This window comes from Pseudorca crassidens, chromosome 6 (genome assembly GCF_039906515.1).
Source record: "Pseudorca crassidens isolate mPseCra1 chromosome 6, mPseCra1.hap1, whole genome shotgun sequence".
NCBI classification, from domain to species: domain Eukaryota; kingdom Metazoa; phylum Chordata; class Mammalia; order Artiodactyla; family Delphinidae; genus Pseudorca; species Pseudorca crassidens.
In genome coordinates this window covers 69,017,259-69,042,683 of record NC_090301.1, presented here as the reverse complement: position 1 = coordinate 69,042,683, position 25,425 = coordinate 69,017,259, and the positions used below count along the sequence as shown (strand labels likewise).

The 25,425-nt window shown below is 36.7% G+C and overlaps 1 protein-coding gene across 2 annotated transcripts in view; it reads right to left on the bottom strand.

Moving 5' to 3' along the window:
- KCNH7 (potassium voltage-gated channel subfamily H member 7) overlaps nt 1-25,425 on the bottom strand; it is a 449,578-nt gene that overhangs the window by 132,183 nt on the left and 291,970 nt on the right. For both annotated transcript variants that reach the window (XM_067741723.1, XM_067741724.1), the window contains exon 3: nt 9,728-9,883. In XM_067741723.1, the coding sequence (XP_067597824.1) occupies nt 9,728-9,883 (156 nt within the window). The remainder of the gene's footprint in view (nt 1-9,727; nt 9,884-25,425) is intronic.

Here is a 25,425-nt window from a genome sequence, read left to right as displayed (position 1 = left end):
TCCATCCATTTTTTTAAAGGGAAACTGAAGGTTGGAGCACAGTTTAGAAAGGAATGGATACTTTGTATAAAAGGGCCAGCTACAGGAAAGATTATATTATATTATATTGTATTATATTATGTTGGAGTGGAGGTAGGGGGGGATGTAATTGCATTGGAAGTGGAGGAAAGGGAATGGGGGGGGGGTAAGGCGTTGGCCTGACATACCTAGAAGGTTTGTATTGGATAATATTGCTAGTCAAGTGTGGATGGGAAAAGTGGGGTCAATTACATATGTCCTCATTCTGTTTGGGATTCTTTTTTTTTTTTTTTTTTTTGTTTGGGATTCTTGAAAAGCTTTTGGTTTCATAGAGAGATGTACACATGAGAATTTCTTTTTCCTGATTATTTTTTGTTCCAGTGTCAAAGAATATGGCATGGAATGTTAAACATATCTCAGGTTGATGCTTAGAAGTGCAACTAAATATAAACATTAAAAGGTAGATATTAAAAATGAAAATATTAGCTAATAAATTTACTGGTAGTAAAAAATGCAAATTAAGACAAGATAATATCATTTTCCACTCTTCAATTTAGCAGTAAATGAAGAAAAGAAACATAACATCTGGTGCTGGCAAAGAAAGCTGACGAGCATTCTGACGCTTTGCTGGTAGAAATGCAAATCGTTACAAATTCTTTGGAAAGTCATCCTACGATATCTATTAAAGTGAAAAATACACTTTTCACTTGACTCAGCAATCTCATCTATAGGATATTACTGTACAAAGGCACAAAAACTGGATACTGACCTGGCTAATTCAGTACTGGGGTATGACGGCGATGGCTTGGGGGGCGCTGTGATGGGAGATGAGGCTATGGAGGTATCTGAGGCCACAACGTGTGTCTTTTGCTTAATGCACAGGGTTTCGGAGTTTTCTAATCTTAGGCAATAGAGAACCATTATAAACAATATAAACAGTGGAGTATTATGATCTGATGCACAGTAGTGGGACATGTGATCCTGAGGAAAAGAAGCTGAAAGCAGAGATACCAATTTTGAGATCACCGCAGCAGATGTGTTGAGGGCCTGAGTAGGTAATTACAGTGGGCTGTATGAGAGAGATATTCAGGAGGTGTGCTTAAGAGAATTTGATCACTCTTCAGTTGGGAAAAGAGAGGATTAGAGAGAAAGAGAAGTTTAGCATGATGCCCAGGTTTCTGGCTTGGGTGGCTGGGATGATGACACCATTCACAACGTATGAAGAGCAACTACTCTATTTTGACGGAATAGAGTAGATGGTAATTGGGACGGAAAGGCAAGTCTTAGCTTGAAAATGCTAAATTTCCAGAAGTGCTAAAATCTTCCAGAAAAAGATGTCCAGTGGGCAGTTGGATATATGAAGTTATAAGTAATTGGAAAAGTCTAGAGACAGGTGTGGTCTGGAGATACTGATTTGAAAGGGAGCCTTTATCCTGTAGGTCACAGATAAGTTTGCCCAGCAGGGTGTACAGAGAAGATGACTAAGAAGAGAAGAATACTAAGAGCAGCTTCTGGGGGATAAACAGTGTTTAAGAGTTTCTTGTTTAAGAGGAACAAGAAAATGGTACTAAAATAGCTGTCACAGAGATCAAAAGAAGTAAAGGAGCGTGGTGTCATGAAACATAAAAGAACCGAGAGAAGGGAATCGAATTTAGCACAGTACCTTCAACCTAGAGGATAACATTGAGAGCACAACGTAGAAAGCTCATTACAGTGGGCAGAGGAAGAAAGGAAATAAGGGAGACGATGAGTAGGTGTGGAAAATCCAAATGCCTGTAAGAAGAGTCAGGGGACAAAAGTAAAGAAAGCCAAGTACGAACAGCAACAAGGAGAGTTGAGGACTGTGGCAAACTGGGGAGTACATACCGTCTAAAGGTGCGGTCAGTATTCTCTTCCAGCTTATTGCAAATGTGTGGCCACATACTCATCTTTTTCCAAAATAAGCTAGATATGTTGTTTTGGCTGTGCCGTGCGACTGCAGGATCTTAGTTTCCCAACCCGGGATCGAACCCAGGCTCACGGCAGTGAAAGTCCAGAGTCCTAACCACTGGATGGCCAGGGAATTCCCCAGACATCGTAATTTTAGGTGTAATCTTCCAATTTTTAAATGTTGGCAACACATTTAACTAATTGAAACTCTGAGAAAATATTATTTGATGTAAACAGAATGTATCTATTGAAGTATAGGCTATTCTCAGCAGCATGAGCAAAAGGGAAAGCGCCGGTAGAAAACATAGCTGACAGAGGGGCATTGGAAAGGACAGATTTGGAAGGAATGGCAGAGGGAATGGGTTTCAAGTGGAGATGTGGACCCCAGTTAAGATTTGCCTCCAGGGGTTGAGATATATTTGTTGAGGGTGGGCTGATTAAGGGACTTCTTGCCCAAGCCCTCCCCTTGCTCGGAGGTGTGGAAGGGGAGGTGATTTGTCTGACATAGGAGGTGGATTTGACATGAGAGTCATGACGAGCCTGGTGAAGTTCTGAAATACTTGCTAAGGGAAAGAGATGAAAAGTACCTAAAAAATTAGGATCTCATGTATAATTTTGACTTGTAGTGTAATCATTTATAAATTAATAAATGATAAAATTCAGTATTTTTCTGTGACTAAAAAGACTTAACTTGGGCCTGCTTTCTTGTTGGGATATGTTTCAAGTTTAGTAAAATGAGAAAATTTCATGGATTTTTTTGACCGTGATGGAAACAGTAAATTAAGTAGACTTAAACAAAAACCTATTTTAAAATGATAAGAGGAGTGAATGTTATTAGTTAAAATTTATTTGGGGATATGAGCTTAAGGTCAACATTTATAGTGGCTCAACTGACTCTTTGGTTTTCAGACAGGATAAGAATATAGAATGCATTAATTTTCTGTTGGTTGTATATTGTTAAATCAGGATTTTTTTGTTTAATTCAGGTTCCCCCCAATCCCCTTAAAGAAATTTTTAACAAATGAAAATGTGTATGTGTGTCTGTGTTAACCAGACTGGCGATCCTAGATTTCTGCTATAAAATAGAAGAAATATAAGACTTAAATATATTTGTAAGTAATGTAAAATAAAACTTTAAAATATTTTATTTAAAATAATGAAAACAAAAGCCTCACACTTGACAATTAACTTTGAAATTAATAGTGTAAGCAAGGACACATAATTTGGTTATCTTTCATGTTGTGCAAATATTTCATAGAAACAGATATTAGAGCAGAAAAAAAGAGAACACATCTTCCCATTGCTCTTAGTTCCTTTAGATGTGGCCCCCTTTTAGTTGGTAGTAAAAGTAGAATTTTCTCTTCTACTCAGTATCATTTCCACTTTTCAGATTGCAGAGTTTAAACCATCAGTGAGAAAATGTTTAATTATATCTTTTATTTGGTATTTATATTTATTATGTAGTAATTAATCAACTCCATTGTGCAGTATATATCAATTTGATAGACCTATCAGAATAATACTCTCTCCTGTACTTGCTTCATTCCAGGGGACTTAAGACATCTATTTGTGGCTGGTCCTGTATCTTCGACAGAGATTAAGTTTGTGAAAAATGAGTTCTTCCCAGAGAAAGTTGCTCACTTTTGCTGTGCTGTGTTCCTGACCCAGAAACTAGATATTTGTACTGAGAATTGATCCACCTTTTTATTCAATACAAGTCTCTAGGTTTCCAGAATTTACTCAGCCAATTGATCATAGTGCCTTTTCATGATGCATCTTTTCTATTGTGTACTTAGCTCCTTTTCTATTACTTAATATTCTCAATTTAATACTTCATTTCTTTTTCGTCTAAGTTTCTTATAGCTCCTTCACATTTTTTCCCTTATTTTGTTTACATTTCAGGAGAGGCAGTTGAATATATAGAAACCCACATCATCTCAAACAAACAGTAGCCTCTCCCCATTACTTTCACTTAAATTCCAACACAAGGGCATGCCTACCCCCGCAGACACACACACACTTACACACTCCTTATTTAGATAAGAAATTAAACTTTTTGAAAGTTGAGATGTTTCTGCAAAAAAGGGTGTATCAAAATTTGATTTGCTTTTATTTCCTTATTGAGTTATTTGTTTTAGAGGCTACCGATGGAGCAACAATGTTTGAAATAGCCAACATGTTATTTCACACAGGTAATAAAATTATACTTTAAGAAAAAAAAGGAGTTTTCCAAAGATCAGAAATGATACAAAGTAGAAACTGGATAGTATCAGAAGCTACCAAATATAATTTGTCTCTCTTTAACTTTTCTGCTTGATTTAACAATCAACTCCTCAAAAACTGACACCAAGAGAAATTTAAAGCATATAATGACAGGAGGTATAATCGAAACCAATATAATGGTTGTAAATAATAGGTCTTTGTAATGCTCTGGAAACAATTTTATCTGCATATTTGTACTCTCTCCAAGATTCCCTATATGAGTGACAGCTGCAGTGTAGGGAAACCATTCATGTTCACATAATAAGAAACAAACTACTGAATTTGATATATGACTTGCACAAGAGATGCCATTTTAATCCTAGTATAAAGTTGCATAGATTATGTATGATACCTGGGAGGCTACTGTATAGATAGTCTTCCATTCAAGATATCAAAGTTTCAAGTCTCCATTTGTATTTCAGTTTGAAATGAATACGTTTTTTTTAAATCCCCTTTTTTGTCATAGGGCTGATACACTACTCCCTTTTTTACTCCCATCCAACTTGATGGACCATGAAAAACAGCTATTTTGGGAGGAAAATGAAGACTTTTTGAAGACAATGAAGAAACAAAACTAGGCTTCCCCCAGAAAAATTATCTTATTGACATTCACTACCAAAATACAGGCTGACATTACCTAAGGTATACTCTCAGGAACCATTCAGTAATGACTAAGTTGGTTAGTAGAAAATATAAAGATATCAAAAACAGTCATCAACTTAAAGGAACAAGTCTTTAGTATTACAATAGTTTTTTATAGTAATTCAGTTTTGTTCTAAACATGTCACCTGGGAGACTGACAGATTGGTGGTTTTAATAGAGAGTTTTTCCCAAGTGTGATATTGCTCAGAATAAAATATTCAAAATATTGGAATTGTATTACACTAATATATTTGTCCCAATATTGCCTTAACAGGATACTGTACTGTCATTTAGACGTACCTAAGGCAGTAACTGACTATGAGAAATTTTCAGCTGGAGTACATTTGATTTAGTATTAATTCAGTTTACAACATAGGCTTTTGGGACTGTGTTTTATATTTTACATATATTTTGCTATCTGATTTACATATAATACAACAATTTCTTTATGCAAATACTACAGTTTTGTGACAAGGCTTCCAGCTTCCCACAGACAATGACAGTAACTTAAATTTTCATTTGCTCATATATCCTCCTAAAAACCACAGAGATCAATAAGGGAGGCAAATAAAAATACCCATAAACTATGCCTAAAGAGTAATTAGAGAAAGAGACATTACAAACTTTAATTTATATGTAGTCAGGGAAATAAATGCCGAAGACCAGCAGAACTGGCTAAGAAGAGTACACGGCAATAGTCAGGCAGAAGCTAAGTGGAAAAAGTGGTGGGGCGGGAGTTCAGAAGTCTCCTTAGAGTAATGGAACACATATCAAATAGGGTTTAACCTTGGGAGAAGAGGTTTAACACTGAGTGAGAAATACTGAGAGAAGTTCTGTGACCTTAATGGACAAAGCATTGCTTACTAGAGAGACAATAGAAAGTGGCTAGAAAAGTGCACAAGACTCCAGATATCAGCCTTGGAAAAGCACTACATCTTGGAGAGGGGGAGAGATATTCAAAGGTGGAATTGTCCCTTGGAGCCTGGGAAATAAGGAAGCAGATAAACATAAGGTCCCCTTATTAATATAAGAGGGGACAGAATATTCAGAAGACAAAAACAAGCAAACAACAAAAACAGGCAGTGCCATATATTTTAAAGAACAAGTAACCCCCCTACCCACAAACCCTCCAAATTTACAAACTCCTTGCTATATATGAATGAGACTTGGAACTGAAAAATTTTTAAAGGCATGCAAACAAGACCTATTCCCTTTGCCCCCCCTCAGATTTCTTGCTAGTGATGGTCCAGGAAAGACCTTCATGAATAGCTATAAACAAGAATACTCTAATATTCATACAAAAATATCATAAAAGAAAAACAGGAAATGGGAACATACTTTGCAGAGGAAAGTGTGCTAAATATCTGGTTATGAAACAGGATAGATATACAACATCCCAAAATAAATTAAAAAAATTCAAACCAGTAATTAGAGATATGAAATAAGATTATAAATTAGGAACTCAAAAACATAGAATAAAAACTGGACAAATAAGAAAATGCAAAGCAAGAACTGAAAGAATACAGGTACTAAATTCAGGAAAGAAAAAGACAAAGTCATCTAAAAAATTAAGACACATTACAAGCAAATCACAAGAATAGAGGCTAGAAATGAGAGAAGCTAAGAAAATAAAATAGAATAAAGAGAGAAAAAAGGACCAGAGGAAAGTGATGGATATGAAAGACAGGCAAAGAAGGTGCAACACCCATATTATTTGAGTTCCTGAGGAAGACAAACCAAAAGAAATAAAATATTAAAAATTATAATTCAATAAAATTTCCTGAACTATAACGAATGTACGTATTGAAAGGGCCCACCATGTATCCAGGAATATTGACTTAGAACGTCAAATCCAGACATACGCAAGCAATAGTTTTGGACTTTAAAAGTCTGTCTTGGTTTGAAATAGGAGTATTAAAATCTACCATTATTAATTTATTTCTGAAATTTTCTGGGACTTGGAAAATTAACAAAATCCCTTACAAAGGGCAGACAAGTGGATTGGCATCAGATTCCTCATTAGCAACATTTGATGCAAGAAGAGTGGAACACTATCTACCAGGTTCACAGGGCAAAAAGTGTGGGCCAAATATCTTATATGTACCCAGGCTGTCCTCCAAGTGTGAAGGCTATAGAAAAATAGTGTTGATTTACTCATGAACATTTACTGAAGAGGTGAACTTTATCCAAGAAGTTATGTTTGCGGAAACTTTGACAAAAAGACAAGTAGTGAGCATTGAATACATTTCACTAGAAGTTTAAGGCCAAAACAAAAGTGAGAAGTATGTAAATTACATCCTCTGAGAAGCTAGAAGTATCACAACCAAACAAAATGGAAGGAGAAGGAAATATAAAATAAGTTCATTGAGTGCCTTGTTGGTAAAAACTGGGAGTGAAATGATATGATTTGACAAACTGAACGGTAGAAGACTAAGCATACTTAGGAGTGCAAAGACACTGATACTAGTTGAGCTGGATAATCTGAATAGTCCAGTCTCTGGAGAAAATAATTGTTAAAAAGCTACTCCACAAATAAGTACCAGGTTTAGATGATTTTACAGGGGAATTGTACTTAACTTTTAAAGTCCAGATCATCCCCAAACTCTTTAAATGGTTATGTAGAGCATAAAATAGAGAAGAAACTCCAAATTATTTTCCTAAGTAATTCTAACATTGATAATAATACCTAACGAAATTGCATATACATATTCAAAAATTAGAGAGCAATTTCCCTGATGAGGATCGATGCAAAATCCTAAATTAATTTTAGATGAAAAGAATTCAGTATTACAAGGTGAAATACATCATGTCCAAATGTGGTTCCTTTCAGGAATGTAAGAATAGTTCCATGTTAGTAACTCTATTAATAAAATTTACCATAAAAATAAGGAAACAGAATAGCACACTCATTTCTACAGATGATGAAAAGGCAATTTACAAATTTTAACACCCATTCTTAATAAATACAAGTCAATGGAAACTTCTATAAAATTATAAAACACATTCCACTCAACCACATGCCATCATTTGAATTAATGGGAATCACTGGTGGCGTTCACACAAAATTCAGGAACAATTGATGTTCACTATCAGTTTCTTTTTAATGATATGTTGGAGGTAATACCCAGCACAATTAGACAAGAGAAAACTATTAGATGTATAAGAATTGGAAAGGAAAATGTAAAGTAATCTTTATTTGATATTATAGAACATCTGAAAACCTCAGAACAATGTATAAGCCACTGCAAACTAAGAAAACTCACTAAGATAGACCATAAAATTAACATACTCAGAAAAAATCAGTAGCCTTAAAAATTATTAGAAGATAATAATTAAAGAGAAGATCCTATTTATAATAGCAGCAAGAACAAAAAATGTTAAATGTCAAGTAGCAAAGTAAACAATAAGGAAAAATTTTAAACACTCTTGAAAGACACAAAAATTAGATTTAAAAATGAAAATACATATACATATTCCTGTATAGAATGACTCAACATCATAAAAATGTTACTTTTCCTCCAATTAATTTATAAAATTAATCTGAATCCAATAAAAATACCATAGGGAATTTTTTTTTTATCCAGACAAGTTGTTTCTAATGTTCATGTGGAATATGCAACAAGAAATAACCTTAAACCCTGAAAATTAATATTAAAGAGAGTATGTCATATAAGAGGTTAACCGTATATTGAAAACAGTGTGATTCTCAATGACACAGATCAAGAGAACAGAATAGAAAGACCAGAATATACTCATGCACGTAAGAAAGTTTAGTATGTGATAAAAGTGATATCTCAAATTACTGGTGAAAGACAGACTTTCTAATAAATGATGTTAGAACAACTGGAAAACCACTGATAAAATGACAAATTAAATTTATAACTTGCACTATAAACCAAGCTAAACTTAAAATGGATTAGAGATCCTAAAACATAAGTCTAGAAAAAAATATGAGTTTATTTACAACCTTGGAATGGAGAAAGCTTTTCTAATTATGACTCAAAAATTCAGAATCGACAAAAGAAAAGGTTGATAAATTTAGCCACATTACAAAAAAATAAAGGCTTCGTGTGACAAAAATTAGGAAAAAGATAAAAGACAATTTGCTGGGGAAGCGATTTGCCATTTATTCCACAATTTAAAAGAAAAAGACAAAAAAACTGAACATGTATACAAGTAATGGACAATTGACAGAAAAAGAAATGTCCACAGTGCTCAAATATGTGAACCTCACTCATAATAAGAGAAATGTAAACTAAACTAATTGAGGTATTGCTTCTCACTTATCATGACAAAAATCGAGCAGACTGACACACTCTGTTAGCAAGGCTTTGGAGGAAAGATATAATACATTGTATTTTATACATTGTATATACAATATTATATACAATGTATATACAATACATTGTATTGTATTATATAATACATTGGTATTAGTGTAAAATGGTTCAAACATAAGGAGAGGAGTTTGGCAGTATCTAAAAAGATTACATATTCATTTACCCTTTGACCCAGGAATACCGCTTATAGAACCTTACTCTGAAGATAATTTTGTCCAAGAATGTACATATACACATGAAAATACATATGCACAATTCATTCTGCCATTATTACAATAGTCAAAATTTGGAAACAACCTAAATGCCCATCAGTAGGGGACTGGCTAAATAAGTTTGGTATAACCAAGTCAAATGGCTTTGAAAGCAGCTGATCACTTCTGTTAGGCACTGATGGGTAATGTCAGCTATGGCTTTTTTATATACAAATTATTTTAGATAAAATGCAAACATATTTTGAGAACTGAATCAAAATGAAGCATGTATTAAAATTACTACAGTAGCAGAGTATCAAGAGCATTACGTTGTCTTTTACTTACGGTTTACAGTTTTGACTGGTAATATTGTATTTAGCCTCTCTGGGGAAGCAGAATTTTCTTCATCTGTCACATATTCAAAATTAATGATGAACATCATAGCCACGCCCTCTTGGTTTTTCACTGGAATGATGTGAGTGTTACAAATGAAAGTAGAACCTAAGGAGATTAAAAGAAAATGAGTGTAAGGTCAAAAATATGCCTTCATTTTGGAGTGTCAGTAACATTAAAATTCTAACAAAGCCCTCAATGACCACTGAAATTCAATTAAAATTTGATTTTTTTATTTCATATTTTATTGCACATATATTTACGTAAAAATGCACAAATTTCCCAGAAAGATTTTACAGGCAAATTCAAGTACTACATTATGGAAAAATGGAATCAAATCTTATTTGTTTTTATACTCACCACTTTAATAATAATAAAAAAAGACATATTCTTTAACTTTATAGAAATAACTGTCAGCCTTTTCTTATATATTTTAATTCTGAATCTATATAAAATATAGCTCTATAAATAATTAAGATAACTCATTTTTTCTCATCCTGAAATAATCTCAAATTATTTCCTTTTTCTTCTTTAATTTCTTAGACATCAAATAAAAAATGACTGACTCTGTCTTAAACATGTCCTAATAATTCTTTCCTTTTCTGTGTAAAATTCACAATGCCCAAATCACAATGATTTTGTTCGGTTTGTATTCTGTTAGAAAATAAGAACAAAACTTTTGTCTATATTATTGTGTTAATTTGATCTTTTTAACCGGGAAGGTGATATTCTTTTAAAAGCACAATTATAGGGCTAATAAGATACATTTTATTAGAATCTCCTGGAAACGAAATGAACAAAGGGATGACTCAGTTTACAACTAACCACTGACATCCATCCTTGAACAGAAAACCCAAGACCCAAGATTTAGAGAAGACAGTCAAGAAGCTGACTTCTTTTAAATCAACTGACTTCTGGGGTCTGACTTCTAAAGCTGAGTATTCCCTCAGAGCAGTTTCCTCACACATGGACCCTCTGAATATTTTCTTTAGTCGTGGTGATGGAAATCTCACAGGTTAGGGATTTATTTGGGTTCAAAAAATATTGTATTTTTTAAAATGCAAAAACTTCAGGAAGAGTTCAATCATTTAGGCAATAGAGAGTATTTTGATTGCTTTCTCTCTCTCTCTCTTTTTTTTTTTCTAAACAATTAGCTGGGACCCTTTTGCATCTTGAGGAGAAGGACGGTTCAATGTAGAGGCAGGATCAGGGTGGGAGCAAGATCTGTCTGGCGTGAAACTCCGAAGGGAGATGTGCAAAAGTGAGAGTGTCACTGGCAAAGCCCATTGGGTCCCCAGGAAGAATAAGATGGAATCTAGGTGATAAGATAAGGTCTAACTTCTTCTTTTGTGCTTAGTCTAGCTTCACTTGCTCATAGGGTGCCTCGGGCAGCACCCTTGCACCCAGCACTTCAGACCAGAGTTCCTAGTGCAAAATGGCTGCGCCCGAAACCCCAACTCAGTGGGCCGCGTGCAGAGTTGCTGCGCCCTTGGCACTGCAATCTGGAGCCTAGAGGAGCCTTAGTTCCACCCCACTCACCAGAACTCCACCCCGCTTCCCCACAGTTGGAGCACTATAAAGCAGCCCCGCCCACAGCCTTTGGGGGCCGGGTAGGCGGGCGTGGGTGGAGGGAGAGCGTGGACTCTAGAGCAGGAGCTCACACCTCCTCTCCATGCTTTGATCAAAGAATAAACTTTCCTTTGCTTCTGAACCGCACTCAGTCTTCTTCTATTGGCTCGAATGACATTGGGCAGGAGGACCCTCGTTGAGGACCAACTCAGGAGGGTCGGTAATAAGCGGACCTCAAGAGGCTAAGGTCATTGAGAGCTCCAACATCTACTGTGGACGCTCGTATTCCGAAATGGTGTTCCATGTATGCTCTCGCTATTAAAAACAAAGTAGGAGAAAACTCTTTCCTTTCTTCTCATCCCTGTGAATTGGCTCCTGCTGCCAGAGCTGAGAACAAAGGCTACTGCTAATATTGCTATAGATTGAGACATCACAGGTCGCAGGGCTTTTGAGGGTGGCCCTGGAGACCTAATTATTATTTATGAAATTGTTTCTATGGGTTAATGTGTTCCAATTTCCAAGGAACTGATTTACAAATACACTTTTAGAACATAGACTCTCTGTAAGTTGGGGATGCCTACGTGCTAGTTTTGATTCAGATTTTCAAATGTGGGTAAGCCTCGCCAGTTTGAAATGTAGACGACCTTATTCATAATTAATTTCATTTCTTTCTATAGATATGGCCATAGTTTTGCAGCTATTGGAAAGGACGTTTTAAGAATGATGTGCTGCACCTTCACAGTCTTCAGCTACATCTTCAATTCATTTAATAAAATAGTTAGCTAGAGCAGTTGTCAGTTTCCATGGTAACAAACAGGATGACTTTAGTAAACAGAAAATAAGCAATTTAGGGCTATTCCATTAGCACTAAAAATAGAATTGCTTCAGGCCAGGCATCACAATACAAAATGATTAAACAGAGAGTCTGAGGAGATGCTAGAAATAGCCATTATGTATTTTGCTAATGAACCAAAATACATATTGATTTTACCACTTAAAATGACATTTCCTGGATCATTTAGAATACCATTGTGAATTCACAGATTTGTTACTTCACAGTTTCAAATCTTTCAACGTTTGAGGTTTACTGCTGATTGTACAATAAAACATAAAGCACAGATTTTTGAGAGATCAATAAATAGAAGATGTAGGGATAGAGATCTAATAGGTTTGTAATAGGGCAGAGTAATTTTGCTTTCAGTAATAAGGGACAAAAATCCTGTTTTTCAATACTAAGGCTGGTACATTTACTGTCCAGTGCAAAAAATCATACAATTATAGTGCTTTATAAAAAAGTTTGGCCATATGCATTGGTTCCATAAACATACTGAGTAAGTGTAATTAATCTAGGATTACTGCCCACTATCATTGTTCCCTGCATGTTTCTATTGAGCAATATATCTCCTTTAAAGTCAACTGAAGACTCACATTTACATTTTTTTCTCTTTTAGTTTTTGGATTTAATGTCTCCATCAATCTTGCATAGACTCCTGGAAAGCAGATACTGAAAGGAGATATATGGAATTTATAAGAGGAGAAGAATCTAATACATTTTACAGTGCAAAAACAGTTTAGCTTGCATAATGCTACGAACTCCAAGTTCTGTTAAGATACTATTTTTGTAAAGTAACATTACTCTAAAAAGTCATTATTGTGTGTTCCTAAATACTTTTCTTATTGCAACAGTGGGAGCAAGAGAAATGGAAGCATAACCCAGCAAATACTAATCTAGCAATGAAGACAAAAATAGACACTTTCAATAATGTATAAATAAGAGAATTAAAAAAAAAAAATCTGGAAATAAAAAGTTCAGGCCTTGGTGAAATAAACCTTATATTCAAATGAAATTAATAATGTTTTTTTAAGAAGCAGCTTATTTACAATAACATTATCCAATGATTATAAAATTATACATGCAATTATACTAATATTAGTTAGACTCAGGTTCATTTCCATGTTTTGTCTCCTGAGTGAAAACACTGTCAAAGTGGGAAAGGCTGCTTAGAAGGAACAGTGCGAATTTTAATAAAATGTTTAGAATGTTAATTTTTAACTGTAGCCACAGAGCGAGCAAACTCGTGGTAATCTGAATAGTTACTCCTTTATTAATTAACTCCTAGGGGCATTTTTAAATAAAATACCAAGACTCTTCCTTCTGAGCTGCTTGAAAGATGTTTTATTCTACTGTTTGTACTCATAGGGTATCCTTACCCTGAAATCAGAAAATGTCTACTGAGTGCCTAATATTGGGTCAGGCACTGGTCTGAGTTCTCAGATGGTAATGAGAAGAACAGCAGTGAGAAGACAAATCAAGGTCTTGAACTTGTAAAACTTATATCCTACTGGGGGGACATAATTAATAAACACATATATCAAGTAAAAATAAGTACAATGATGAAGAAGAATGCAGAACAAGGTGGTAGATGATGACAGTGGTAAGGAAATGCTTCTCCTGCAGAATGACATGTAAGCAAAGACATTTAGGAAATGGGGAGGGGGGCTATGTAGCTCTGCCAGTGCAAAATCCTTTAGATGGAAGCATGGCTGTGAGCTCAAGGAACAGTATGGAAGCCAGTGTGGCGGTTGTGGTGTAGGACGGGCTTGGACAGTAGGTAAAGTTAAAGGGGAAGTAGGGAGCCATATCTTGTAGATTGTGGGGAAAGGATAAAGGGTAGGAGGTTGAAGCTGGCTTCCCATTGCCTCTGACCTGAAGCTGGTTGGGAACTGTAATTTTAGAAGTGAGACCGTTTGCATAACAGAAAGTAACCAGAAGGCTTTATTATCTGGGAATGACCTAATAAGGGAAGGATCTGCCAAACATCATCCAAAGTAAGTGGGGAGTTACTCTGGGGAATAAAGTTTAATGGGACGATGAAAAATAGAAGTTAGCTGCATTTTGTTCATAGTCTGAGCTTTGCACTGTTCAGTAGAACTCATATGGGTGTAAAGCTCTTAGAACAGTACCTGACATGGAGCAAAACTTAACAATGTGAGCTATTACTTTTGCCTCTTGTTGGAGGGTCTCCAGAGGGGCAAGTTAACTCTCAAGTCTATGTAATTTCCTCCAAGCTTTTACCATTCTTGGAACCACAAGCTACACTGTTTGCTTGTATTTCTGGGCACCAAGTGGAGATTCTTCTTCTCTGAGCTGATAGGTTTAGTGAATGTCTCAGAGTTTTAAATTCCTTTATTTCTAGTAGATTGCGGGGGGGGGGGGGGGCGGGGGCGGGGGGCAGGGGGGTGCTCTTTGAAGATTAAAAAAATATCATTGGAGACCTGTCCTAGAAGAAAAACTAAACATAGCAAGCTTGGGATACAAAGGCCTTATCAAAGAGGCAGCATTGTTTTTTAAATTGAAGAGCCTATTAGAAAAGCAAAAAAGGACTGTTATACCTCTTAGAAGGAGAAAGCTACCCAGTCACGAATGACTTAAGATATAGCCAAGTGAAGACACAAGAGAGAAACAAGACAAATTTGTACTTGACTTTTCAGTATGTAATGTTTCCTTTTATTTCATTTTTTTAGAACCTCTTCCATCTTCTCTCCAAGCCTCCAAGATGAAATATTATGCCTATCAATGAGGTACATCATTAGATATATTAATTTCTCATAGAATATTGATGACATAATGGATTACCACTTTCTGGATACTTTTTTTAAGGGGAGTAGTGAAAAACAACAATCATCACAAGGTGAGCTCTAATGTGGCCTCTATATGGAAGAAATATTTTGGTTGTGTGGATAAGACCTTTCAAATATCCCTCAGTTCACACCATATAAGTCATTGCTTGCTGATATCAATATCACTTTTGGACAATTTACGACCTAAAGAACGGGAGAGGACCATCATGGAATCCTGGAACAAGATTCACCCCCGATGTGACTATACTCGGGAGGTAAGGCCTACAAAGAGGTAATTAAGGCTAAATGAGGACATAAGGGTGGGGCCTTAATCTAATAGGGCTAGCATTCTTATAAGAAGAAGAAAAGATATCAGGAGTCTGCACACACAGAAGAAAGGCCATGTGAGGACCCAGTGAGAAGGCAGCCATCTGCAAGCCAAGAAGAGAGTTCCTACCAGAAACTAATGCTGCTAGCACCTTGACCTTGGACTTTGTGCCTCCAGACTATGAGAAAATAATTTTCTGTTATTTAAGCCACTCAGTCTGTGGTGCTTTGTTATGGCAGCCTGATCTGACTAAGATGCCCTGAGGTGGAGCTTGTCAGGGCAGGCAGCCAGTGTTGCTAAAACAGATTAAGCTGAGAGGAAAGTGGTAAGAGATCCAGGTCAGAGAGATAACAGAGCAGGGGAGTGGGGTGGGAGTGGATGGTGGCTGAGGAAGCAGCGCTTTGTGGACATTGCAATGACTTGGGCTAACCATGTGAAGCCGTTGGGTGGATTGAGAAAGGGAAGTGGTAGGCTCTGGCTGCTGGAAAGACATGGACACATGAAACATTTTTTGTTAGTTTGTCAAGTAATTTGGTTTACATAGACTAACTGTATACTAGAGCACAGAGTGTGAACTGGGAAGTGATGGACAAGGCTTGAGCCATAGAAGGTCATGTCCTGACGGCCTTCTATGTTCTTGAAATTCACCTTTTGGTCTTGGGGATGCAGTGATTGTTTCAAGTATGAGAGTATCTTCAGAGGAAGTATTTTAGTGTACAGACTGAGGACATGGCTCTTTCAGGTCCTAGTGATGTGTTAGAGAAGTAATTTCAAAAGGTAGAGGAGCTATTTGAAGAGACAGAAGGCACATTTAGAAAGACTATTAATAACTCATACAATATCATATCAACAAGAATAAATGGAATAGGTAATTCCAATGAGCCCATATAGTCTGTTTGGACTTGTGGACTGGGTCAAACTTGACTGCTTGTGGGAGGCAAGTCTTCTAAGATTCGCCCATTCTCTTACTTTACCAGTCACCTGCTTAAACCTAAAGGAGTCTAGTGAGAGCACAAGAGGAGGAACTATGTGAGCTAACAAAAACACTTTATACAAAAAACATTATTAACAAAAGAACTGAGCTGCGCCTCTGACGATGCATTAGGTCTAAAGAAACAAGCTTAACGTAATAGTCACCAACATACACAGATTTAACGTAACAATCACCAACATGATTAAGTTGAACAACTGTGAACGTATTTAGATAGTTTAGGTATCTGATGGAGTAACATGGGACTAGAAGTACCCTTTCCAAATTTCCAGGAGAGATTATATATATGCCTTTTATTTGCAAAATGAAGAACTAGCCTAATTTACACAAGCCTGGTTGTCACGCTCATACCCTGTGCGGTAGTGTTAGCACTGAAATGTCAACAGCATGAATTATTTATTTTTAATTACGTCTTATTTAAAACAATTTTAAACATTCAGAAAGTGCTGAGGCAGTGCCAGTGAGTAGTAAATTCCTTGGATATGTAGCTCTGTGTAGTCCCTGGAATTGGACAGACATGGCTCTGCTATTATTTGCTGAGTGACCTTGGGCAGGTTACTTAATCTCCCCAAGACTTAGATTCCTCATCTGAAAAGTGAGGAAAGGAAGAGAGAGTACCCCACTTCACAGTACTGTTGGGAAGGTGAAATTAGGCAATACATTGAAAGTACTTAGCATGGAGTCTGGTATGTAGAAAGTAAGCAATAAACAAGTTTTATTGTTATTAAATGGAGTAGGAAAACCACTTTCTCAACCATTGAAATGGTGGTTCAATTTCCTTCAAAGGTTTGATGATGAAATTGAGTCATTCAGCTCTTAAGGAACTTCAGAGATAAATCCATCAGCTTAATCCCCTTGTCTTCAGAGGAGAAAGTACATCAAACAGCAATTTGAACAGAATGAGAGCTTAGTAGATGGAAGATTCTTTTATCTTCTAGTGTCTTAAAATGTGTCTCCTTAACTTTGTAGTGACGAGGCCCTTAGTTTGATTCCCATATTTTTCCTGTCCCTGTGGACTGTCCTATTGTCTGTAAAAAGTATACTATATACCAGGTAACTTTTGTGATAACAGAACTCTGTCTCTTTCGGCAAGCTCCATAGTGCAAAGAATTTGGTATGTAGTAGAAATGTATGAAGCAATCTTTATTTCTGGATTTGCTCGAGAAGTACCATGATCGGTAATGAAAGCACATTTTAGAAAGAAAGGTAGTAATAATAGCGAACGTCTATTGGGTACCAGCCACTGTTCTAATGGCTTTATGTGCCTTAATACATTTGCACCTTCACAAAAGCTTGATGATGGTACCATCATCATTCCTATTTGCAGATGAAAAGTAAGCCATGCACAGTCTCTCCTTGCCCTTGATTTTGGGGCATTTCTTCCCCTTTCCATGACTGGGTAGAATACTTGGTTCCAATTCCTTCTTTATGCCAAGACCCTGAGTTCCATGATTTTTAAATCAGGTAAGTTCTAAGAGGTTTTTATCTTTTATAAGCAATGGCCTGAGAACTAAAATTCTTTCCACTTCTTTCTCTCAGTCTTGCACTGTCCTCCTGGCTTAGGCAGAATTCCCTTCTGCTACTTGGGAGGCAGGAAGGCATCATCTATCTGTCCAAGCTTGCCCAGCCCCACATTCCATTTGAATCCATCCAGTCATACATTGCCCCATGACCACTTTCCATCTCTCCTTCTTTTTATCAGCTCTGGGCTTTCTGAGAATAAAGGTGCTCCACTCTGCTCCCTCAGTCCCTGTATACTATCTTTACTACTACTATTAACAACTATATAATTAAATCATGGCTACTATTTTCTGAATGTCTTCTATGTGCCACATGTTTCTCATGAGAAAACTTTATCTCAAAGAAGTTTCTCAAGTAAGTAGTAGAACCAGGCTTTGAACTCAGACTTTTACAGTTTTCGCTCTTTCTCTTACATCAGTGTTTCCCAAACAGTGAGATGTTAATCGATGCTACCGGAAAGGGCTTTCTGTTAATGATCCAGTTTGGGAAATGTTCTCCTCTAGAAGATGCTCAACGCACATCACTGTATTAGAGGTTTTGAGAAGTTCTGTAAAAACAAGTATATATTTACTTTGTTTAATACAGCACTTCCCAAATCAACTTGACTGTGAAATACTATTTTAGAGAAATTTGCAATAACATCCAGCTCCTTGGAATGCCATTGGAAAACAGTGAATTGGGTTAGCTCCCTCCCTGCTTTAAAGACATCCTGCTGAGAGGGAGGAAAATAAATATCATAGGTCACCTAGATGCTTAAGTGACAGGGAACAAGGGGCTGAAGCAGGAGGGGAAAGAGAATGGCAAAGGCCAGTGTTACCTATGCAATACATTTTGTGTGGTGTTGGTCCTGATCTATGCTCTCAGAAATCCAACTAAAATAGCATTGGCATATTTGATCACATATTTTGCAGCAATGGTTTTCCCATAAGCTAGAAGGTTACCACTAAATGAAATATGATAGAGCACTTCACAGACTAGGTCTAGTTCATACCATTTGACAGAGATCAGGTGTTAAAGCACAGAAGCCTTCATTCAATATCCATTACTATTCTGCATCAGATATTGCATGAGAAAACTCTGACATCTGCAAGGAAATATTTTCAATCTGTTTTCTCAGGAAGTCTTTCCTCTTCATTTTCAAAATGTGAACGTATGTGAACTTAGAATTATTTGTTGACTCTCACTCCTTTCCACTGACGCTTCCTCTGTTAACATTAATGTTCAGGTGTTAGGTTCTTATCATACTTGTAAACTTGATGTTTGAAAAAAGCAAGTTTAATTGTCTTTCTAAACTTGATAAACCACTGAGAAATTATTTGGGAATTGAAATAAGGAAGAAAAACTCTTACACCTTGTCTGATTCATAAATTAGACTGTCTCTGTAGATGTACTATTATGATTACCCACTTCCTAGCCCTGGTTCCCATTTAATTTTTGAGATTTTTGGATTGAATTAGTGTATTGGGACATATAAGTGTTAGAACAAGCTGAGGCTGATTTACAGGCAAACCAAGTCTACGTTTGTAATCAGGAACTTTTGGGGCATGTTTATGACAATTTTTTAATGCTTTGTGGGTTTTACACCAAGTAAATGTTTGTTATTTGGTTCAAAATTTTTTTCATAAGACATACTCATGTTACCAAGCCTCTGATATACCTCAAGCAAGTCCATCCCACCCAACTGCCATTTACCCAGTAAAACTGCATTAACACTGAACCAACTGGACTGACTCAACATAAGAGCAAATCTGCACTTCACCCTGGTATGTACACACTACTGTCAAGGTCAAACACAAGTAGAATCCTGAGGCCAGGCACCGCCACGCGGATGTCGTTGCTGATGAAGGCTGTGCACGGCCATATGCCTGGTGTGCTGTGTGCACGGTGTATTCTTGGTTGTTGGTTTGCTCTCACTGTGTTTGCACAGAACTTGATGGGGTTAAAATTAGGCTCTGTAGGCCTGTCTGGGACAAAAGTGATAGAAGCAGAAAAAGGTGAAATTGAAGGTATTTCTCTAGGTAACTTAACCCTCCTCTCTTTTCACAAAATTTCCTATCCCATTTGACCATTATAACTTAGGCTTTTCGTTTTTATTTTTTAAATGCCTAGGCTATTTTTACAAAATAGCAGAAGGAGCAGAAAGGATGTCCTGTCCTGGAAACTAGTGAAAGCAGGGCTTTTTCTCCCATTCGCAGCGTTAGTGGGGAACTGCTGGGCTTTGACACCAGGCTTTGGGGCATGTGGCTACTACAGATGTTCTCTATTCCCGAAGGCTGCCAGAGGCATGGACCTCCCGCAGACGCCTTATGGAGGGATTGCTTTGCAGTGGTTCATCTTGCCCTGCATGTATTTTTCCAGAAACGGTTGCACAGCTACACAGAGAGATGTTCTATTTAAAATTCACCCAGACCACACTTCTTGTTGCTTTTGCGTTTTACCCATACCAGGATTCACGACCAAGCCTAGTGCCTTTTCAAGGTAGCAGAGTAGTGACTGCCGTGGTCCAGCTACACACTGAGACCATAGAGAAAGATGTAGGGTGGGATGATCTGATTGATGCACACAGCAACATGTTAATCTGAGGGGCAAGATGTACTTTCTGTATCCACGAGAGAATGTACAGTGTAATGGTTAAGCATAGAGCCTCTGCATCAGAATGTCAGGGGCTAATTCCTGGATCTGCCACTTGGCAGTGTTTGATATTAGAATAAGTGACTTAAATGCTCTGAGACTCAGTTTTTTCCTATCTGTAATATCAGGATGATGATGTTACCCATTTCACGGAGTTATTGTGAGGATGAAATGAACCAATATCTGCAAAAGTTTAAAACCTTGCCTTGTATATTGAAAGAAGTGTCTCATCATAAAGAGATGATCAAAGCATAATTTTGAGTTCTGTAGCCAATCATATCTTTAAGTTGGGGAGAGGGGACAAAATGTGCTTGTAATATACCCATTTCCCTTGTGAGCATCTAACTGCCTATGCACACTCCGTATTTCCAGTCCTATTGGCCTCTAACTTTATAATTCCCTCCCCAGACCTTGCCTCTGATGTGCCCTTAGCCCTAAACTTCTCTTGTCCTATCTTTTATGAAAATTTACCAGTCCATATATTTAACCAAAGGTCTTCCCTAAGCACTTGCTGACAGAGATACCTGGGGCTTAATTTTCAGATAAATCTCAGCTGTAGTATTTGAGATTTTTTGCAGATAAACCCTCTGCTCTTTGATTTTACCCATGACTAGAAATAGGCTGGACATGTGCATTGGGAGGAGGCTGAGGTCTGTGAAAGCCAACCACATGCTCCTGCCTTGTACCTCCAATGGGTTTTATTATTTTTTTTAATTAATGAAAATATGTAATATTAATAGTTATTATTTACTGGTGCAGTTGGGTGACATTTTCCCCTAGTCTCCTCACTTTATGGAAGAGTTAGAAAAGAACATTTTTAAAACCAGAGGACAAAAGGGGTTAATGTTACTTTAAAATTACATTCTCTCTCTATATAAATATATATTAAAATACCAAGTTTTTTCTCTGGATGCAAAGATGTTCATTCTTTTAAAAATGTCTAAAAAAAAAGGAAAAACATCCCCTTTCCTCCCCTCAACTTTTGTGCTCCAGAAAATCTTCTATTCCATAAGTCTGATCGTAAAAACTTCAAGTATTAAAGTAATTTGTACATGTAGAGAGAAAAATGACTTTTTCAAAATATACAGGGGCAGCTGTCAAATTGATGTATTATATATTGTGGTTCTGTTTCTTGAAAGAATTTTTTCGTTATTTTTACATCTAACAAAGGAAAAAATTAAAAAGAGGGTAAGAAACGATTCCAGTGGGATGATTTTAACATGCAAAATGCCCCATGGGGTTTCTTCTTTGCTTGCTTTCTTCCTCCTTACCTGCCCACCCACCCCCTCCAACACACACACACACACACACACACACACACACACACACACACTCTTTCTGTAAAACTTGAAAATAGAAAGCAAAACCCTCAACTTGTAAATCATGGGATTAAAGTTGATTACTTACAAATATGAACTTTGGATCACTGTATAGACTGTTAAGTTTGATTTCTTACTACCTATTGTTAAATAAACTGAGACAGGAAAAAAAAAAAAAAAGCCAGGGTTAATTCCATCAGCTGAAGGTTAAGCCTTTAGCTTCTCTAAATGGGAACCTCCATCTGAATGTCAATGACTCTTTCTTTTTGCCTGATGACTTTGAAGCTGATTAGTGATTCTGTATGTCAACATGTTACCTCTCTTAGTTAATCTAAACCCACTTGATAGGAACTTCCTGGAGATAAAGTCCTATATCAGAGAAGTTTCTCTAAAGATGGGAATTTCAGGCAGTATGGTGAGCCAATGGTAGAGATGTTTTGATGGCAATGGAGACTTTTATCACCCCTCAAATGGTAAAGAAGAACTGAAAAAAATATTAGATAGAACACACTGGTGAGATTTCAGTAGACATTATAAAACCACTAGCAAGGTTGATCTATCATGTATTACATTTGAGAAGAAAGAGATTCAGAGTTTTAAGATGAAAAGACTATTTCTTAGGTTCCTTTCCTTTACTGTCATTGTAAATTTCTAGGGACAAAGAAAACAGACAATATTATTACAATTAATGCTAACAAGAACAGGAAACGAATCAACATTGAGTCATCTAGTAACATCACTGGAAAGCACAGTAAGAAGGCCCTATTCCAAAATTTTGATTGACCAGAAGAGATTGGATTGATGCCATTAATGTTCTTTAAAATGCTGCTCCTTCTAAGAACTGCACCTGAGAAGCAATCATGTATTTCAAAGTGTCTTCGTGTGGACTTTATGGAAAGCTTCCCAGAGAAGTGACAAGTTGCATCTTAATTAAGAATGCGTTAAGTATTTCCAAGCTCATCTCAGAAGCCATGGTGATAGGGAATGCTTGACAAAATGTATGAATGGTATTTGAGAGCCCAGTTGGAGGGAGAAAAATTGAACAATGGCATATGCTGCTCCAAAGCCACATCCTCTCTAACAAGGCATTGAGATTGGGGTATAAGCATTGTTGGTGTTTCTGCTGGATTTCTTCAGTTTCCCTTCCAGGCTCACTCTGCATCCTTCTTTTCCTGCTCAGAATGAAGAGAAGATGCTGAAAGGACTCTGCTATCCTCTGAATTCCAGTTGGGTTTTAGCCAGTGGGGATTTCCGGTAGGAAATCGAAGGAAGGGAGGAAAGTGATGGAGTATTTTTTCCTTACACTCTAGTCCTACTGGGTTGCAGAGAGTTGGATGCATCCATCACTAAATTTCAGTTTCTGGCAGCCCTCATATAGCCTCAGGGTTCCGGTAATTATCACTCCCTCTGCCTGCCTTTTCGAATGGCTCTTCACTGTTACTCAGCCTGGAACACTGCACCATTCCTTATTGTGCTTTTATATGTTATTCTTTTATTAACTCTCTTCAAATTACTCGATTTGAGCATTCAAAAAATATTTGAATATTGATTCATCCAAGATAAAAATACTACAAAACAAGGGAAGTAAGTGGAAACTTGGTAAGCAGACATTCCATATTTAAGGAATAAAGATGTAGCAAAATACTGGGACAATGAGAATAAATCGTACATGTTAAACAAGACAAAGAGAACCCAAAAAATTAAGCCAGATAGTAGTAATAAGGCAGCACATTTGTCCCCATATAAATTGGCAGAAATCGTAACCATGAGAAAATGTGGGTGTCAGGTATTTGGATATGATAAATGACTTTGAGATAAAATTCCTTCAGAATTTCAAGGAAGCTGAAATGTAATAGGTTTAGCTCTGAGCAGTGGTCAGAAGAGTGGTAATTATTAAGTGGTAATAGCATGATCAAATTCAACATTTTAATAAAAGTGAGGGGAACCAAAAATATCCATTGGAAGGAGGGTGCCTAATGATAGAAAACAAAGAAACAGCCAAACTGACAGAATATTTAAAACATTTTTAAAAAACTACTCATTAATATCCCAGGGGAAACCTTTAAGTCATTTAAAAGCACCACAATGTATTTCGAAGAAAGTAACTTGACCAGAAGTCCTGCATGATTAAGTGATAAAACTACACACCTGAATGAAGAAAAAAAAAAAATTAAGACTTTTTTCCCAAAGTGAAGAAATTATGAAAAAAGAATCAGGGAACCTAGTAAGAGTCAAATGTCAAGTGTAAAAAATTAAGCAAAAACTAATTTGAGGGACACTTGCAAATAATTTCTAAGTGGTTAATTAAGTTAACTAAGTTATTGGATGATTAAAAAAAACAAAGGCAATGAACTGGGGAACAAATTTGATCCCTGTAGAAAAGGAAACTCAGCTAAGAATTCTATTAGACGTGGAGTAGTTCTAGAACCGCATTATATAAGCGGAACGTGTTAAATGTGTTGTACAAAACCAATATAAATAAATCACCTCCCATGATCAATATTTAAAGTACTCAAGGTGTGGTGCTGGCGCCCAAAGTATGTAATTTATTATTTTGATGATCAATATGCTGGTCAGCGTGATTCCCATGATAAGCATTTTAAGAGGGATCAACAAATTAGAGCTCTTCCATACCTGGCAAGGTGTTGGCAATGGTAATAAATTGTAGAATACTGTAACCCTGTTGAGAATAATGTGTTGGTGGAACGGTAACATTTTTCTGTAAGGCAAAATCTGGTCTATTTGATCTATTGCAGATTTCTGAGTTTAAATAAAAACAAAGCAGAACCAAAATGAAAAGATAAATAAAACGAAGGAAAAGGAGAGAAACTGTTAGCTGGCTACTCTGAACCTAGCATTGTGGTAAGAATTTTAACACACCCATTAAATACTGACAGCACTCCAGAGGTGGGAATTACTGTCTCCATCTTATAGAGGGAAACAGACTGAAAGGGTTCCATAACTACATCACTAAACTGGCTGAGGTCGAGTCACCATGAAGAAGGAGAATCCAGACTCTTGCCCAGGTTTGGCGGGTTCTAAGTACCCTGTTTATTTAAGTAATTCATTTAGACTTAAAAAAAAATTTTAACAGATATTTACCAGAGATTTTAAAAATTGAATGACAGTCTCATTTGGACAGTGTTTTGCAAAGATAAGGAGCTGATTCAAAAATAAGAAAGAAAAAAGGAGAGAAATAATCAGGCATTTCTATGCCTAGGACTTGTTAACAGTGTTTGGTAGGTAGAATTCTAAGATGGTCCCCAAGATTTTCTGTCTCTGGTGTACACATCCTGCATAATCCTAGCCACAGTGAATATGATGGGTTTAACTCTCACAATTCATTTACATCATATGGCACAGTGGACTTTAAGAAAGGGAGATTATCCAGGGGAACCTAACATAATCATTTGGGACATTTGAAGGCAGAAATTTTTCTCTGGCTGGTCACAGGAGGGGGAGTCTTTGCTGGTCCGGAAGAAAGCAAACACCCTATTTTGAACAGCTGAGATCAGGAACCCCTAGAAGCTGAATGTGGCACCAAACTAAGAGTTAACAGGAAAGCAGGGACACAGACCTACAACCACAGAAAATGAATTCTGCCATCAACCAGTACACCTGAAGAAGACCTGAGCTCAGGTGAGAACCACAGCCTGGGATGATAGCTTGA